At 28.9% G+C, this 17820-nt stretch overlaps 1 protein-coding gene across 2 annotated transcripts in view; it reads left to right on the top strand.

Annotated features, from left to right (window-relative positions):
- The window catches only part of Zir (Zizimin-related), an 85798-nt gene that overhangs the window by 10647 nt on the left and 57331 nt on the right, over positions 1-17820 (top strand). For both annotated transcript variants that reach the window (XM_067262303.1, XM_067262302.1), the window contains exons 5-12: positions 3778-3955; positions 9109-9333; positions 9491-9576; positions 9668-9734; positions 11890-12039; positions 12758-12820; positions 15195-15363; positions 16351-16544. In XM_067262303.1, the coding sequence (XP_067118404.1) occupies positions 3778-3955; positions 9109-9333; positions 9491-9576; positions 9668-9734; positions 11890-12039; positions 12758-12820; positions 15195-15363; positions 16351-16544 (1132 nt within the window). The remainder of the gene's footprint in view (positions 1-3777; positions 3956-9108; positions 9334-9490; positions 9577-9667; positions 9735-11889; positions 12040-12757; positions 12821-15194; positions 15364-16350; positions 16545-17820) is intronic.

Below are 17820 nucleotides of genomic sequence, written 5' to 3'. Positions count from 1 at the left end.
AGACAATGCATGAGTATTCAAATTCAAATAACTTTTATTGTATAAGGAATAATTTTCCCATTACTTTAGGGGAAATACAACAATGTTGGCTTATTTTGTTATAACAATGTCAGTATATCAGACTTAAACTAATTATAAATACAAATCATTAAACATAAGGCTGCAATATTCTAATACAATTAAAGATGATCAGAAACTGTATTGTCATTACAAACTGAAATCAATTCTATTATTGTTATAAAATCTGCAACTATATTTAAATTCTCTGTTACAATAAAACTTTTATGTTTTTTTTAACACAAGGAGAATCATATAATCTCATGCAATAAACTTTTGAAAATAATTATGCAAATTAAATATTATCTTTACATCAGCTCTGTGAAAGAATACATATAGATTCCTCATCTTTAATGTTTTCTAATTTTAACAGGTGATATCTATATTGTAACGCATGACCTTCTTTACATAAACAAAAAACATAGAATTTTGAACTTCTTACATCTATGACAATTATCATTAGATAAATCAAATGAACTCTTATTCAATATAACAAAATCATCCACCAAAGCCGAATTATCGGGCTAGAGTCAGCTATAATAAATAAATAATTAATATGATAATTTGGCACTAGAGCTTGGCGTTAGGCGCCATCTCTTACTAAACTTAATAATTATAATTAAATTAAATAAATAATTTTAATAATTTGGAACTGGAGGAAAAGAAATCGGCCCGAAGCGGGACTCGAACCCGCAACTTCTGCTATCCGTGCAGACACGTTACCAGTTACGCTACCCGGACCTTCGGTCCGATCTCCTCCTCCAGTATATATAAGCTAACACGACGACCATACGACGGTAGCGTAACTGGTAACGTGTCTGCATGGATAGCAGAAGTTGCGGGTTCGAGTCCCGCTTCGGGCCGATTTCTTTTCCTCCAGTTCCAAATTATTAAAATTATTTATTTAATTTAATTATAATTATTAAGTTTAGTAAGAGATGGCGCCTAACGCCAAGCTCTAGTGCCAAATTGTCATATTAATTATTTATTTATTATAGCCGACTCTAGCCCGATAATTTGGCTTTGGTGGATGTATAGCTTTGTAATGGGTTAGTCGTTATTTATTTATATAACAAAATCTTTATTTAATCTCAACTGTATGAAAAATTTTTTAATATTGAATGGCAGATTGAAAAATAAATAATTAATAATATGTGGATAATTTAAGATGACACTGTACCATTTATGATTTTTTATCTCTCTAAGTTCTTCTATGTCTTGCACCAAAAATATCTCAAAAGCATTCTGAATTAATCGGAAACTCAAAGGATATCACTCATTTCGTTTCCAAGAACCGTCCTATGGAAAACCCATATCTGTTCAACATAGAAGAAAACTGATTTACCCAATTGTTTTTACAAGAGCTTTTTTGCATTTTTTGTGTAACATTTTTAATAAAGTTGAAGGTAACAATTCATTATCTCTTATTTTGTTTTAAAAAGTTAATTATTCTTTTTATATAGAATGGACACAATCTAAATGTATTTAGCTCTAATTAGAGAGTTCTACCAGATATGTTATACAGTAGAGCATCGATTATCCAAACGCTGATCAACCAAAACATCAGTTAACCAAAAGCATTCCAGTTGGACTGTGTTCGGACGTGTGTCGTGCTGAATGGAACATTTTGATACTAGATTAACTTCTAAAGTATAATTTTTTGTTTTTATATTTTTCAATATATTTATTTTGTTTGTACAAAATAAAGAAATAATTTTTAACGATACAATAGCCACGATTATTATTATAAAAATTTTTGTTAGGTTTAACATCAATGAAAACTCAACATGTAGCGACGTGCAACGGAGAAAAATTTCACACGGGATATATTAATATACTATTATTGGGATATATTAATATACTATATTAATAATGTATTTTTTCGTACATAATTGGTTATCCAAAAAATCGATTTTCTGAACAACCCCAGTCCCAATTGATTCAGATAATCGATGCTCTACTGTATTCCAATGAAAACATCTTCCAAATAAACTTATTTTGCATTGCTTCTAAACATTGATATTTAGATAAACACCAAATCAGTGAAGCATAACCTACAGAATTCATTGTAATAGAATTAAATATTTTAAACTGTGTGGTGAGGTCTCTCAATTTTAGTTGTCTAAATAATCTAAGCATAATTATGATCAATGTATTAGATTTCCATATACATATTTTATACTGTTTCTTGAAAGATAGAGTAGGGGTTAATGTAACCCCTAAGAATTTAATCTCAAACAACTTTCAATTCTTCTTCCTTAATAAAAAATGACATATATTTCTTAGAAAGTCTACCTCCATTACGAAATACCAAAACATGATTTATTAGGATTAATTTTAACCCTAGTTCTTTACAAAAATTCTGCATGGCTAACATCTTTTTTGTAACACAGCTGCCATCGGTGCAATCAATACTCTCATCTACATATGAAGGTGAATGTATAATATGCTTATCAATTAAGAAACCATCTTTGTCTCTTTCAAAACAATTATTAAAATCAGAAATATAAAAGTTAAACAAATATGGTGACCTAGGATCACCTTGTAAAAGACCATGGTGTGTTTCAAAAGATGACCATTGAATAGATTCCCGTTTAATTACTTTATAATGGCCAAACAGTAGACCCATGATATTTACAAGTTTTTATCTGTTCGATATTTGGACATTTTCCTTTGTGCAATTAAAATATTAATTGAATCATAAGCTTTTTCGATGTCCAAAAATAATGCAAATACCTTTTGTCTCTTTTTACTTAATGCAATGCTTAAGTAATAAAGATTTAAATGTATTAAAATGTTGAAAAGTGGAGATTTTTTTCTTAGTTGCCTTTCTAGATGGTGAATACTGCATTTTTATAGTTTTATTCATTTTCCAATAAAATTATTTTGAAACGTGTCAATTCTTTCTTGAATTTTCTACATATACTACATATTGTTATTTTAGAAATTTATTTGTCTGCAGAAAGTTTTGCTGCAAGAACCAAATTTTTTATTAATCTATTTTTGTTTTTAATTCATAAAGTATCTTTAGTTTATTAATAAAATTGGATTATCACTAAATTTATATGCAATTTATTGTTTTTATCATATTTTTGTCAAAACTTATAAAAATATTTCATTTTTATCTGTGTTTAGTGTTTTGCTTGTTATCTTGTTGTATTTTTTAAAATTTTTCCAAAAATTTTAATACTTTAGTAATGATTCCAAAAAATATTTAATTCTAGTCATTGACTTGTCTAATGGTACGATATCAACATATCATTATCCTAGATACAGATTTCTTTCCTGTCCTGACTTTTATAATGGATAGTGTCGTATGAATTATTGTTTCTCTTCCCTTATGGTGGCAGTCTCAATTGTTGGTGAAACCTGCTTTAATGGATAAAATTGCTTTAATGTGTTGTTATAGACCAATTAATCATTTAATTAAATTGGTATTTTCATTAAGGCTTATAAATTTAATTTAAAATTATATGTAAGTAAAATTTATCACATTTATATTTAAAAATGAAAGTTTAATTTTGAGAATATTTTTTCGTTATAATTTTTAAACAAATGGTCTCATTGATAAATTAATGGTTAAAGTTTTAATGCATAATTTGAATTTTTATGATTGAGCAAATGAAACAAGAGATGGTTTTTAGAAAATATAACATTTTTATAGAAATAATGGAAATACTTAAAACTTGAAAACTATTGTTAATGTTTTTATCTTTCTAGGTACCAGCAATATAGTTCTAGTTGTTGCATTCGAGACAGATGCTTAGAAAAGGGAACTATTGTTAGATCAACACCAAAACAGGAATTTGAAATAGATCTGGAAGAAGATAATCAAAGTCATAAAGATGATGAACAGATTTCCATTCAGCCTCCATTAGCTGAAGATGAAGATACTTCCGTAAGAAAATTACACTCTTTTTTAGTATTTAAAATGACTTTTTATAAATACAGAAAATTTTTTAAGTAATATCTTTTGACAAAAAAAAAATCAAGTTTAAAATAAAAATACATTGTATTTCTTTATTTTATTAGTTGTTAAATTTTATTATTCTTATTGTAAAGTAATAAGTTTTCCAGTGATTAATGAATTAATTTTATTAATTTTTGAATTATAATTAAGCTTATGTACTATTAGCATTAATAAAAAATGAATAAGGTAATAAAAATTCTTTAACTCTTTGGGATTAGGTGGGTTAAAAACTGTCCCACCTTTTGCTTAGCTTTTTATCCATGGTGGGATATATTTTAACCCACTTCGAAAAGTTGAAGTTACTCATAGTCATACAGTTTAATATTTTATTTAAAGTGTGTCATTTAGTTGGCAAATGTTTTTTCCATTTTTTTATATTAAAAATAATTCTGTGCAACTAGGGAAAATCTTCTGTGCCTCAAAGAGTTGAGCAATTTAGAACTTTTTTCTATCTGAAACAGAGTGGTCAACCGTTCTGATATTACTAAGGGACAGTTTTAATTTAGTACTGTATACCCTTGTCCTGAGTTTTTAACTGATTGTTCCAGGATGATATTGTTTTTGTAATTTTTTACATATAAAAATCTGAAGCTTAAAATTCAACAGCTTCTGCACACTGCTGCAAAATTCAATCTAATGTGTCTTCTACATTCAATTTAGTCAACTTGACAAATATCATCTGAAAACTATTCAATTTTTTTATCCTTCTTTATGATTCAAGATATTTGGTGATTACATATAGTATATATTTATGAGTTAAATGATTTATAATAAAAATTTATTGTTCAGTGATTTTGCTTTTAATTAAAGTATTTGTCATTTTCGATTTTTTTTTAATCAAAAATCATTGAGGATTTTTTCAATAAATTTTACTGGAGTATATGTAAAATTTGGGTGTCGAATTAGTAATCCATCCCTGTAAAAACTATGAATGCTATGGAAACAGCAAGAATAAGCAGAAATTTTGATCGAATGAGCAGAAGTTCAGCTCCAGGTAATATGACTGCGTCAGAGGAAAGCAACGGTGTCTGATGTCTGATGTCAGAAATGATCTTTTCTGCCAGAAATATTACAAAAATTGGAACGTGGAATGTCTACACTCTATATCAGAGTGGAAGACTCACTCAGCTATTACGGACATTTGATGAAAATCGGTTGGACATCCTTGGTGTCAGTGAGGTTAGATGGACGACAAACGGCTGAATTGGTAGTGAAGGCAAGACCATATTGTTTTTTGCAGGCCATGAAGAGCAGCACAAGCCTGGAGTAGGTCTTATTTTGAGTAAACAAGTGACAAAAGCACTTCTTGGATGGAGGCCCTTTAGCGATTGGATTATTACAGCTTACTTCCCCATGGACACGCCAAAGCAACTATGGTGCAGGTTCATGAGCCAACCAACGATATGGAGGACACAACAAAAGATGAATTTTATGAACAGCTCTAAGACATCTTTTATGGTATCCTGAATCATGACCTAATGGTTTTTATTGGGAACTTCAATGCCCAATTGAGTAGTGATCATCAAGGACTCAAGACCGTGATTGGTGCTTGTGCATCCTCTGCTCATACGAGTGACAATGGAGAAAGGCTAACATTGTTTTGTGAACACAATGGGCTGTGTATTGGGGACATGTACTTTCAACATTGGCTTATCCATAAAAAGACCTGGCAGTCACAGATGAGTGCACTTTTAATGAGATAGATTTTATTTGTATTAGTAAAAAGTGGAGGTCATCACTGCATGATGTAAGAGTTTACAGAAGTGCAGATATTGGATCTGACTATTACCTAGTTAGGGTGGTTACCTAGTTAGCTCAAACTTCGTAATCAAAGGCAACTCATGCTAAAAAGACTGTTTGCAATAGAAAAATTAAATGATCCAACCATCGCTGAAACATTTACTTTGGAGTTGCACAATCACTTCTCCCTTCCTGGAGAGAGGACAGATATAGAAGATCTGGGGGAACCTCAGAGACATTACCACAGAGTGCACCCAAAACATCATTGAAAGATGTCGAGGAAGACGAAAAGATCAGTGGATCCAAGATTGCTTGTGGAAGTTGATTGATGAGAGGAAAGCCACAAAACTTAAAAGTGACCAGGCTAAAACAATGGCTGAGATGGAGGAAGGATACCAAAGATACACTAAGTAAACATGTAAATAAAAGTTGTCAGAAAGACAGGAAGAAATGGTTAGAATGAAAGGGGTTCCAACTGGAATGACTTCTGGATCCTGTACCGCACAGTCAATGAATTGACTGGGATGAGGAGTAATTACAGTGTTCCAATAAAAGACAAAAACGGGAAGCTTCTGATTGCTCAAGATGAGCAGAACAAGAGGTGCATGGAACATTTTCAGGAAACATTCAATCAAGCAGAACCGACCATCACATATGATTTCGATATTGAGGATACACAGAATGAGTTTCAGGTGGATACTGGCGATATTACCCTTGAGGAAGTGGAGCTTGCAATTAAAAGCCTAAAGAGTAATAAGGCTTCCAGTCTGGACAAAATTACAGCTGAGATTTTGAAGCATGGAGGGCAACCTATGTTGGAAAAGTTAACATTATTATTTAACAGGTGCTATAGTCAAATTCCTAAGAGGGGAGATATCTTCGAATGTACTAACTGACGAGGTATCTCCTTTCTGTGCCTGGAAAGGCATTTTGTGTGGACCTCCTTCAATGTATGTGGATTACCCTCAATCAGTGCTTGCAGGAGGAGCAAGCTGGGTTTTGAAGTGGAAGATCGTGCAGCGAGCAGATCTTCTCCCTTTGAAATATCATCAAACAGTGCATTGAGTATTGACATCAATTGGCCATCAATTTTATTGATTTCAAGAAGGCTTTTGACAGTACTCACAGCTAGTCCCTCTGGCAGATCCTGTAACTATAAAGTGTACCGGCAAATTTTGTCATCATTTTCAAGGCCTTATACCTGCATTCAAGTTGTTGCATCAAGACTGAATGTGGCATACAGACTTCTTTGAAATTATGACAGGATTCAGGCAGGGTTGTATTCTGTCCCCTTTTCTCTTTTTCATCGCCCTAGATTATGTCGTACGACGGGCGAGAACAATCCTTCCTCAGACGGGCATTTGGTCTGAGGAAGGATTGTCTTGGAGATTTGGTTTTTGCTGACAATATCGCCCTATTAGAGGAAAGTGGGACAATGCTACAGCCCACCACGACCACATTAGGTCAGGAGGCAAACAAAATTTGCCTCAGGATAAATGTCGCGAAGTCAAAAATTATGCATGTAAGTAACACCGCACAAACGCAGGGAGTAATTGTTGGAGCACAATGATTGGAGGAAGTGGGGAGTTTTACCTACTTGGGTAGTGTTATTTCCCAAAACAACGACACAGAAGTGGACGTGAAGTGCCACATTGGAAAGGCGGTGACCATTTTCCAGCAGATGAACAAGATCTGGTCCTCGCCATCCATCTCATTGAGAACAAAATTCCACTTGTTCACCTCCATTGTGATTTCAAAAGCTGTTTACATTAGTGAGTTCTGAAGACATCGGAAAACATCAATAGAAGGCTCAATGTCTTCCAACAGAGATGTTTATGACGAATCTTAAAGATCCGATATTTAGACCATATTACCAATGAAGAGGTTCTCCGAAGGAGTGGGATGTGCAAACTTCATAACATTGTTGCCCATAGAGTAGTTCGATTAGCCAGCCACATTTTTCTTATGGAGAACAATAGGATCCCTAAGACAGTCATGAAATGGGTTCCTCCTGGTGCCAAACAACCACGAGGACACCCAGGAATACTTGGCATAGAACATTTTTCTAAGATTTGAAGATGCCCAATATGATGTAGAAGGAAGCTGAAGCCCTTGTCCACGATCGAGATTAATGGAAGATAATTGCTGCCTGGTATGCTACTTAGCATTGGAGGAACTACTACTACTACTACTACTATTTGTCATTTTGTAGTAGCTTTCTATTCTGTAGTGTTTCTGTAGGTTTTTTCTGTAATGGAAGTCAACTGCATAAATTACTTTATTGTACTTTAAAATCTTTTACTGTTCAAAATCTGTTGATAAAAATTTTTTTCCTTTTTAATTTGATTAATCTACATTTGAAAGATGTTCCTATGTCTCACTTTGTCACAATCACTTTAATAGATTCATAAACAATTTTTACTTTCTTGGCTGTTATATATAACAGGTATGGAAATCTGTCAAAAAATGATCTCCCTCAAGATTTTTACAGTTTTGGACTCAGGACATCTTGAAACGTCGAGAAATGAAAAATTTCACGTTTTTTTCTGTATGTATGGATGTTTCTGTGTGTGTGGGGGTGGCATGATTTTATTCATCCGCTTTGAAGCTTAATAACTCCTGTGCATTCTGAAATTTTGCAGGGAGGTTTGCTTACTAGGGGATTGATGCTATTAAATTTTGGTGATTAAAGTTCAAGGGGGTTGGGAGATAAAGGGGGTGATGTGTATCTCCAGTAGAGTCAGACTTAATGATGATTTTACTTGTTATTAGCATCTAAAGTTTTTTATAAAACCCCACCCTACCCTCAAAATTAAGCTTTTTGATATTTTATAATAGTTAAAAAATTTAAAAAGCTTTTTAATAAAATATGATAACAGATGGCACCACCAAATGTTGCTGGGAAAAGTTAAGCAACTCATTGCTGGAATTTTTTCTAAAATCCATTATAGTGATTTTCTAATGTAATGAGTTATAATGGTAGATATAATGCTAAGATTTACAAAAGGATTTATGAAGCTAATATTTTGGATGATAAAAACATTACATCCTTGCAAATAAGCTCAAAAAGTATCATTTTATATAAGATTTACTGGAATTCTCTAACTGTGTTGGAGTGGAAATGTGTTATATGGGGAAAGCATATAAAAAATGAAAATATTTGAATTGAATTAGATAGGTAATAATTTTTAAAAAAGAATAAGGTTATTAATTTAAATTTAATTAATAAGTAATTACTTATTGACTGATTATTAATTTATATGATTTTAAATTTTTAAAATAAATTATAATGGTTAAATAATTAGAAAATAAAAAATAATTAAACATATTAATTTTTAAAGGATTCATCAACTCCTCCATCCAATCGACAATCACTTCATTTAAATGATACTCCCAGGGGTAGTTGGGCAAGCAGCGTATTTGATCTTCGAAATTCTCAAGCAGATCAATTAATCCCTTCTTTGTTAGATCATATTCCTGCTGAAGAATTAGATAGAACAAATGCAACTCATAGATTAGAAAATAGACAAGATGCAATATTTGCGTTATATCCAAGTCAGGATGAGGTAATTGCTTATACCTTTTTTTTTTTTTTTTCAAAAACTCATAATTTATTTTGTTTTTAAATATAAATCTAAAATTATTTATTTGTAACAGAATGTTACAATGTTAATAATTATTTGTTTTTTTTATTATATATTTAAAGATTTATTATTATTTTAGGAAGAAATAATTGAAAGAAGAATACCTGCATTAATACCTAAAGAACATATTGGACATAGAATATTAGTGAAATGTCTTGCATTAAAGTAAGTTTAACATTTTGGTATGAAATTTATAATTCAAAATTTATATAAACAAGAAGATATTCATAAAAGTTTGAGAAAATTTTTTCTTTAGATTAGAACTGGACATTGAACCTTTGTTTGGCATTATGGCTCTGTATGATGCTAAAGAAAAGAAAAAGGTGTGTATCAAGATTATCATTTGACATATTTATTAACATCTTAAATTTAATATTTTAATTAGTTAGAATCGTATTGTAAAAGAAATATTAAGGAATTGAATATATTTCAGAATTTGTGTTATATTTTTTCAAATGTTTTTACTTAAAATTAATGATTTTTTACATAGTTTACATATTGAGTATTTTATAAATAATTTTGTTCTTTAATGAATCTATGTATATGAATTTTTAAATTATCTTTTCATGGGACTTTATCATAAGATATATGTATCAAAAAAATTGAATCAAAAGATTTCTTTGTTTATTTATTATAATAATAGATTTGGTATTCTAAATTACTATTTTGTAATTTTGTTTATGTTATATATTTTAATCATTGCATTATAAAATATAGTACTTAAAAATGAATTTGGGAATGATTAAATTCAAACTGTTGTATTTTATGGCATATTTTTATAAAATAAAAGGCTTCAGAAATCACCCTGTGTCTTATACATGAAAAAAACAGTTTCACTCTCCCGTAAGTTAACAAATTCTTCAAATAGTTTTCTGTAGGCTACAGCTAACCTCTCCCTATCTCAACTTTTGAATAAAAATGTAATTGTTTAATTAAACATATTATTTTTTGCTATAGTTAAGCAGCTTTTGCACATGTCAAAGTTGAATATTTTAATAGTAAAGTTTAATTGTAAATTACTTTTTTAAAACTCTTCAAAAAAAGAAGAGTTTAAAATTTAAAATTTATTTTATTTACTTATTTTTTTAAACCAGAATACAGTTTAAAAATTTTAGGGCCAAGTGCCAAAGTTTGTAGCTTAATAAATATACTAAATACTTTTTCTTAAATATCTGTGCTGAAATGGGGATGCCATAAAATATAGTACAAAAATATTGTTTAACATGTTGTAAAACTGAAGAATACAAGTTTTAAAACTTGAGATAGCATTAACATGAGAATCTGTGGTTATAGTACAAATTCAAAAGTATTTATTTTGTTAATAAAAGGAACAATTTTATTCATATTTATATACTAATTGAGTGACTGACATTGTTAAAAAAGTAGAAAAATTTAAAATATACATGATATCATTCAAAGGAAAAATCCAGCTCAGACAGAAAAAAAAAATGTTTGATTGGACCAAAATCCATATTCTTCAATAACATGCTAAATAGTTTAATTAAATTAGAGTATATGCATATGCATGCACACGCATTGGAAATAATTACTTTTAAAAAATGATATATGTCAGTATATAAATCAACTTGGTGTATAAGTTGACTGCAAGAATTTCAACTCGAAACTCTAATGTTGAGGTGTATAAGTTGATCTCCCAAACATGTAGTAAGACATTAGTAGGCTAGAACTATAATAAATGATAAAGTATAACAAAAGCATATAAGGCTAAACCACTTTTGTGGAGACAATAACCATAATATTATTCAATATATGATATATGTGTTGTAAGGAAATCTACCAATATTTACTTTAGCATTTTAAATAAAAAGTTAATGTATAGTTGTAAATCAGAATGACTGTCAACTACTTACTATGTAAGACCTGACCTATATTTTGTCTCTGCTTTACTATGGTAAAATTTGTGTCATGGTTACATCTTAACATAATGAACTTTGTCACTTCATCCTGTTACATTGAACTTACATAATGGTGACTTATCAAACTTGTGTTACTTTCATGTTGTCAATATTGTGACAGCACAGTCCTTATCCAAATTCACAAAAAAGGTACCATTTGCTGAATCAAGAAAGGAAAATTATTTTTAAACTTTATTAAAATATTTAATTTTTATTTTTATTAAAAATAAAATTAACATAGTTATCAAATTTAAGCAAGATACTGTAGTAGCAAAGTTTTGATTTGAAGATGAATATATTCTCTTTCACTGTTGCTTTTGTTTATCTTGTTTTAATAATTTATCTTAATGTTTGAATTATGTCTTTGTCTAAACTTTTGCTATTTTTTTAATTTATTTGTTAAGGTCCTTTAATCATATATAAAAATTTAATATATAAATTAAAAGTAGCAAACTTATAGTATTAAAACTTTGACTATTTTGATTTATATTTAGAATGACATGCATTGCAGCTTTCATTACTTTGTTACATTATTTATTATTTTATTTTATATTAATGTTAGGTGTCAGAAAATTTTTATTTTGATATGAATCCAGAACCTTTAAAAAGAATGCTGTCAAGTCATATTTCTTATCAAGATATAACTACTCTTAGTAGATCATGTGTATTTAATATCACTTATCCTTCTCAGGATTTGTTTTTAGTTATAAAGGTATGTGTAATTATATGTAATATGTAAATATTTTAAATTAATCAATTAAGGTTAAACATTTCATTACTGTATTTCTCTGATTCTAACAAGCACCATTATTTTGAAATTAAAGTTTAAGATTTTGTTTACAGAGAGAAAAATTTTTAAGTAATCAATTTTAAGATTTTTTAAGTAACAAGTTACAATACCTAATATCATGAACTAGATAATGTCTGGCTGCTCTATTTCCATGTTCTTCTGTGCATACAATAGCATTTCTTTTAACTCTGCATCATAATGTTATCATGAAATTCCTTTTAATGATTAAAAGGAAATTTAAGTTAAACACTCATTATTAACAAATCTTATTTGAACTAATAGGATCTTGAGTAGTATAATGAAAAAGTCTATTATTAGTGCAACACAAATGCCATTCAGTAAGCATCAATAGTACTTGCAATAATTTCTGGTTGCTGTTTTGAACTGCAAATATAAGATGATATTAATTCTGAGATGCATTGCTATTTTTAACAAGCAAAATGAGTGAATAATGTGTTTTAGAATCATGGAAATACAGTCTGTAAAACAGAATTTTAAATATATTTATTGTTTATGGGTTTAATATTTATAACGGATTTATATAATTGATTAAAATCTATTTCTAGTGTATATTTATATACAGTTAGATCATCTATTTTGTTTTAAATTTAAATAATTTATTAAAGTCATTCACTTTTAGCTGGAAAAAGTGTTACAAGGTGATATTAATGAATGCGCAGAACCCTACATCAAAGATGATAAAGTAAGTCAAAGTTCAGTTTAAAAGTAATTTATTTATATGTATATATGTATATACATAATCAGCCAGCATATATATTGATATATACATACATACATAAATGTGCTGATTATGAAAGTGGTCTAAGTCATATATTTTTTATTTGGAGCTATTTTGACTTTTGAGTTTGTAAAAATTAAAATAATATTTTTTAAGATTACAGAAATGTATAGAAATGTATTTACCCTTGAAAAACAGCTTTTTATTTTGTAGTTGTAAAACTTTACAGATAGTTTGTGAAATAAATTTAATGTTTTCTTATTTTTGATATATATGCACAAATGATTTTAATATATTATAAATATTCATATGTTACTGTATCAAATGTTAATTTAAGAATGTGTTTATACATAAAATGACCATGGAATATTTATTTAGTGTTAAGAATGTATTAATTTTAAGAATTTTATAATAATTGCATCATTTTTGTGCTTCAGATTATTCTTGTATACAATTAATTTGAATATATTAATTACTTATAAAATTAATAAGAAAAAATATATTAAATTTAACTGTTTTTTTTTCTACAATAATTTTTTTTAGTTTGGATTTTAATAATTATTCTATCTGAATATTAATATTTATCACATAATTTTCACTTAAGAAAAACAAAAAGTGGATACAAATTAATAAGCCTCAGTTTGAATTTCACCAAATCCAGCTGTGGTTGTTTGTATCGAGAGATTTGTACATTCGTGAATAAACGTTACAAATAGGAACACAAAAACATATATACAATTAAATATTCCTTTATTTCTCTCGGAACACAGTTCTTTTCTTTATTATTTACAATTGATCCCAACTTGAGTATCCTCACTGGGGAAGGGGTTGCCACTTATTCGCGTACAAGCAATAATACACGCGGGCGTAACATAAAAGCTTTACAACCGACTTAAAAACTAAACTTATAACTACCTTAAAACTAATGTAATAGGGAAATGGATAGACTTAGGAAAGATAGAAAGTATATAGAAATAGATAGAAAGTACCCGGGTTTACATTGATCGATCGATATCCTCGAGGAAGTGCCCTTCCACAATAGTGGTCTTTTCTCCTCTTCTTTATTTGGCTGTTCATCCTCGATGTTCTTCTATTCTCTCGGCGCTCTCTAGCCCTCGTGCCTATTTTTCTCTGGCCTCGACGGTCCTGCAGCCTCCTTTCTTTCTCTCTCTTGAGTCTCGATTGCTGCCTTGCACCTCCGTTCCTCTTGAGGTCCAGCCAAAAAGTGTCCATTCTTCTACCACTTAGCCTTCAGGGCTTCTTCTTTTCTTTTGTTCTCACTCCCCAAATTCGTGGAAGTCCTAATACCCTCTTCTTTGTTTATCTCTTGGTTCTTAGAAGGGGTAATCCTCCCCCTCCAGCGATAACGGTTGATATACAAATTGTTGAGACAAAGGAACAGAAATAAGAAAGTAGAAATGAAGGAAGGAGAAAGAAAGAAAAAAAAATATATGTATATATATATATAAGCGTATGTATTTATAACTTACGAACTATAAAAGAAACAAAAAAAAAAAAAACACAATATGGCTGACAGCCACACAGCAATGGTTGACAGCACTTCCCCAAAAAATTTTGGATGTAAAAAAATATTGCCATTGAGACATATATTTATTGGTGCTTCCAACAAAAATCAGTGTTTAAACACTAAAAATGCATGCTGTACAGCAAAGATTAATCAACATAAACACTTAAACAGTATAATATGAACCTTGAAAGACAACAGTTTCAATATATAAATGATACTCGTTTGGTAAACCATACAGATGGAGATGGCACAGTATGAGATCAATTAATCAATACAAACCTTTGCAAAATTTCTGTGCAGAGAACTGTTTTATAACTGACTTGAAGACAGTGGTCTTCAGTATGTCATTTTCCCTACATGTTTGCCATTATTTGGCTATGCCCACTGATGGTGGTTCTTTTGACTATAGCTTTATCTCGCTGTAGCTGTTTCTTCAGTCCTTTTGAATATTTATCAATGCATTTTCTGGCAGACTTCAATTATTTAGCTTTTGTCCATAAAAATGCTTCATTGGCATCTAAGCAAATTCCCATACACTTTCAAGCATTTTTACTCATATTCAGAGAAATAAATATATATCTATTTGAGTGTTGATTGAAGTTTCAAAATTTTGGAATTAATCATTGTGTATGTCAGTTTACATATCCATTCTTAATTATGTAACTCATTTCACATTATGTACTGATTCTGTTTAACTAGTTTAAATTAAATAATTGAATACATTTTTAAAATTATAATCATTTTGAATTGAGTTTTTAGATCTATATTTTAATCTATTATAACACTTTTTGTTTTTGTTGTTGATAAAAGAACCGTGATAAAGTGAAAGCAAATGCTGCAGCTACGTGTGATAGACTTGGAAATTATAGAATGCCATTTGCTTGGACTGCTATTTATTTATTGAACATCATTAATGGAGTGAATAATATGGAAAGAGATCCTTCTACAGATAAAGAAACAAATAATGCTAATAGTCTTGGTAATTTATTTTTATTTTATATTTGGTACATTATGCTAAATTTAATGAAAATGTTAAATAAAATATACAAAATGCATTGACTATTATTGAATGTATATTTTAGTTTATTATGAAATATGCCACATGATTACTTTTGGCTAATTCAGTTATGATTTTTTAAATTGAATTGGCCAAAAGTAATCCTTTTCAGTGCCATTTGAGTGTTTACATGGTATATTTAGTCATAATATAAAAATATTATATAAAAAGTCACTGAAAAGGATTTTATCTTTGTCTTTTTGAGTAAATAAATTAAATATTAAATGTTCTATAAACTAATTTTTAAAAAATTTTTAAGCTTCATAAGAGAAATTAATTATGTTTGGGCTGCAATTTTTAATTTGCAGACCTATAAATTTCCACTGGCATTTGTTCGTCTGTCCTTTCTTAATCTTGAGATGAGATGGAGTTAGGTAGATAAAAGTCAAGACCAGATATGGAAGCCTTAGGTGGAGGAGACTCCAATTAACCATACATGAACTTCCCTCTGGACTGGAAAGTCATGATTTCAATTCAAGAATTTTTTCCAGAACAGAGTTAGATAGATGATTGGTATGACTCTGTTGTTATCGTGAAAAATATGATGTAAAAGGACAAGACACTACTAAAATTGAGGGTATATATTTTATAAATTAAATGAATTAAAAATATGATTAAAAATTGCAGTCCATCATTGTGATGACATCACAATAATTTTTGGTTGTTTTCACATAAATATTTTTTTAATTTTAGAGAGCTTTAAAAGTATATTAGAAGATTTTAATTTATAGATACAATATAAATAATTTTATAATTTTTATGACAATCTTTTAGTTCATGAAAACAAAGAAATTTTTTATTTTCTAACGAACCAAAGAAATTTTTTATATTCTAATGCACCAAAGAATTTTTTTCTATTCAGATATCAATTGTTTTAAATTTTCTTTTTCTTTATTTTTTACTTTTTAGATCGGAAGACTGGAACTAATACTTTTGAAACATTTAGAAAAAAATCAATGGATACAGGATCCTTGGGTCGTCGGGGTTCTCTTGAGAGGAAAAGTGGTACTGAAAAAAGACGTAGTTGGTCACCTGATGATTTGGGAGCAGGACTTGATAATTTTCGTCCAGTAATGCTAACTGTTAATAGTTTTTTTAAACAGGTGAATTAATGTTTTATTTATTTTTATATATAAAAATATAGCAATAATTTTGTTCAATTTCTTCCTATTTATTTTCTTGAATAAACTGCATTGAAACTTTTCTAAAAACATAGAAGGCAATTTATCTTATAGGTTTCTTTCGCATATATTATGAAATAATAATGTAAGTATTTCATTCTCTTTCTTTCTTTCTCTTTGTTTATTAAAATAAACTTTCTTTACTGAAATTTTTATTAACATATTAAATTTCTAATTACAGTTATTTGCTGTTTATAGTTATATTTAATGTTTAACAAAAATGCAGAATTTTAACCATATATTACTGTATTTATTATGTTCTAGCAGTTCATTTTGTTAAGAAATAAGTTTTTTGAAACATTAACATATTAGCTGCTAAGAGCTAAATGATCAGTTTCTTTTAAAATTATTTTTTAACTGCATGATATCAAGAAATAATTACATAAAATATTATAAAAGTTACTTCCAGAAACAAAAATCATTTAGTTCTGATTTTATTATGAAAAAATCCAGTAGCAAGTTTCTTAACTTTTCCAGCAACATTTGGTGGTACCATCTGTTATGATATTTTATTAAAAAACTTTTTATATTTTTAACCATTATAAAACGGCAAAAAGCTTTATTTTGAGGGTAAGGATGTGTTATATAAAAAATTGTAGATGCTAATAACGAGTAAAATTGTCATTAAGTTCAACTCTACTGGAGATATTGCAAGTTCAGAAATTTTCAACAAAAAAGCACAGGAGTTATTAAGTTTCAAAGAGGGTGAACAAAATCATCCCCTCCCACAGACAAACATCTATACATACAGAAAAAACCTCCAAATTTGTTTGCATTTCTTGGTATTGGTCCTGAGTCCAAAAATATAAAAACGTTGGGGATCATCTTTTGACCAATCACTATGCTTTCTCTCTGTTATATATAACAGAGTTGGAAAAGTAAAAATTCTGATTTTATTAGAACTAATTTTTGTTCATGGAAATTAAAAATAAATGAAAGGTCTATTTTCTTTTATTTTAATTAGTTTGTATATAAAATTAATAGTTAATATTTTTCAATACCTCTGTAGTTTCAGAGGTATTGAAAAATATTAATACAAAAATACAAATAGCAAAATTAATATTATGTTAAAAGGATTTAATTAATCAAAGTAAATAAGAAAATTGTAAATTAGACAAAGAACCAAATTTCTGATATATATTTAAAACTAAATAAATAAATTTATAAAGTTATATTTATATATATATGTATAGTTTTA

This window comes from Centruroides vittatus, unplaced genomic scaffold (assembly GCF_030686945.1).
Source record: "Centruroides vittatus isolate TY-2023 unplaced genomic scaffold, ASM3068694v2 contig_1427, whole genome shotgun sequence".
Taxonomy (NCBI): domain Eukaryota; kingdom Metazoa; phylum Arthropoda; class Arachnida; order Scorpiones; family Buthidae; genus Centruroides; species Centruroides vittatus.
This window is presented reverse-complemented; position numbering and strand designations above follow the sequence as displayed.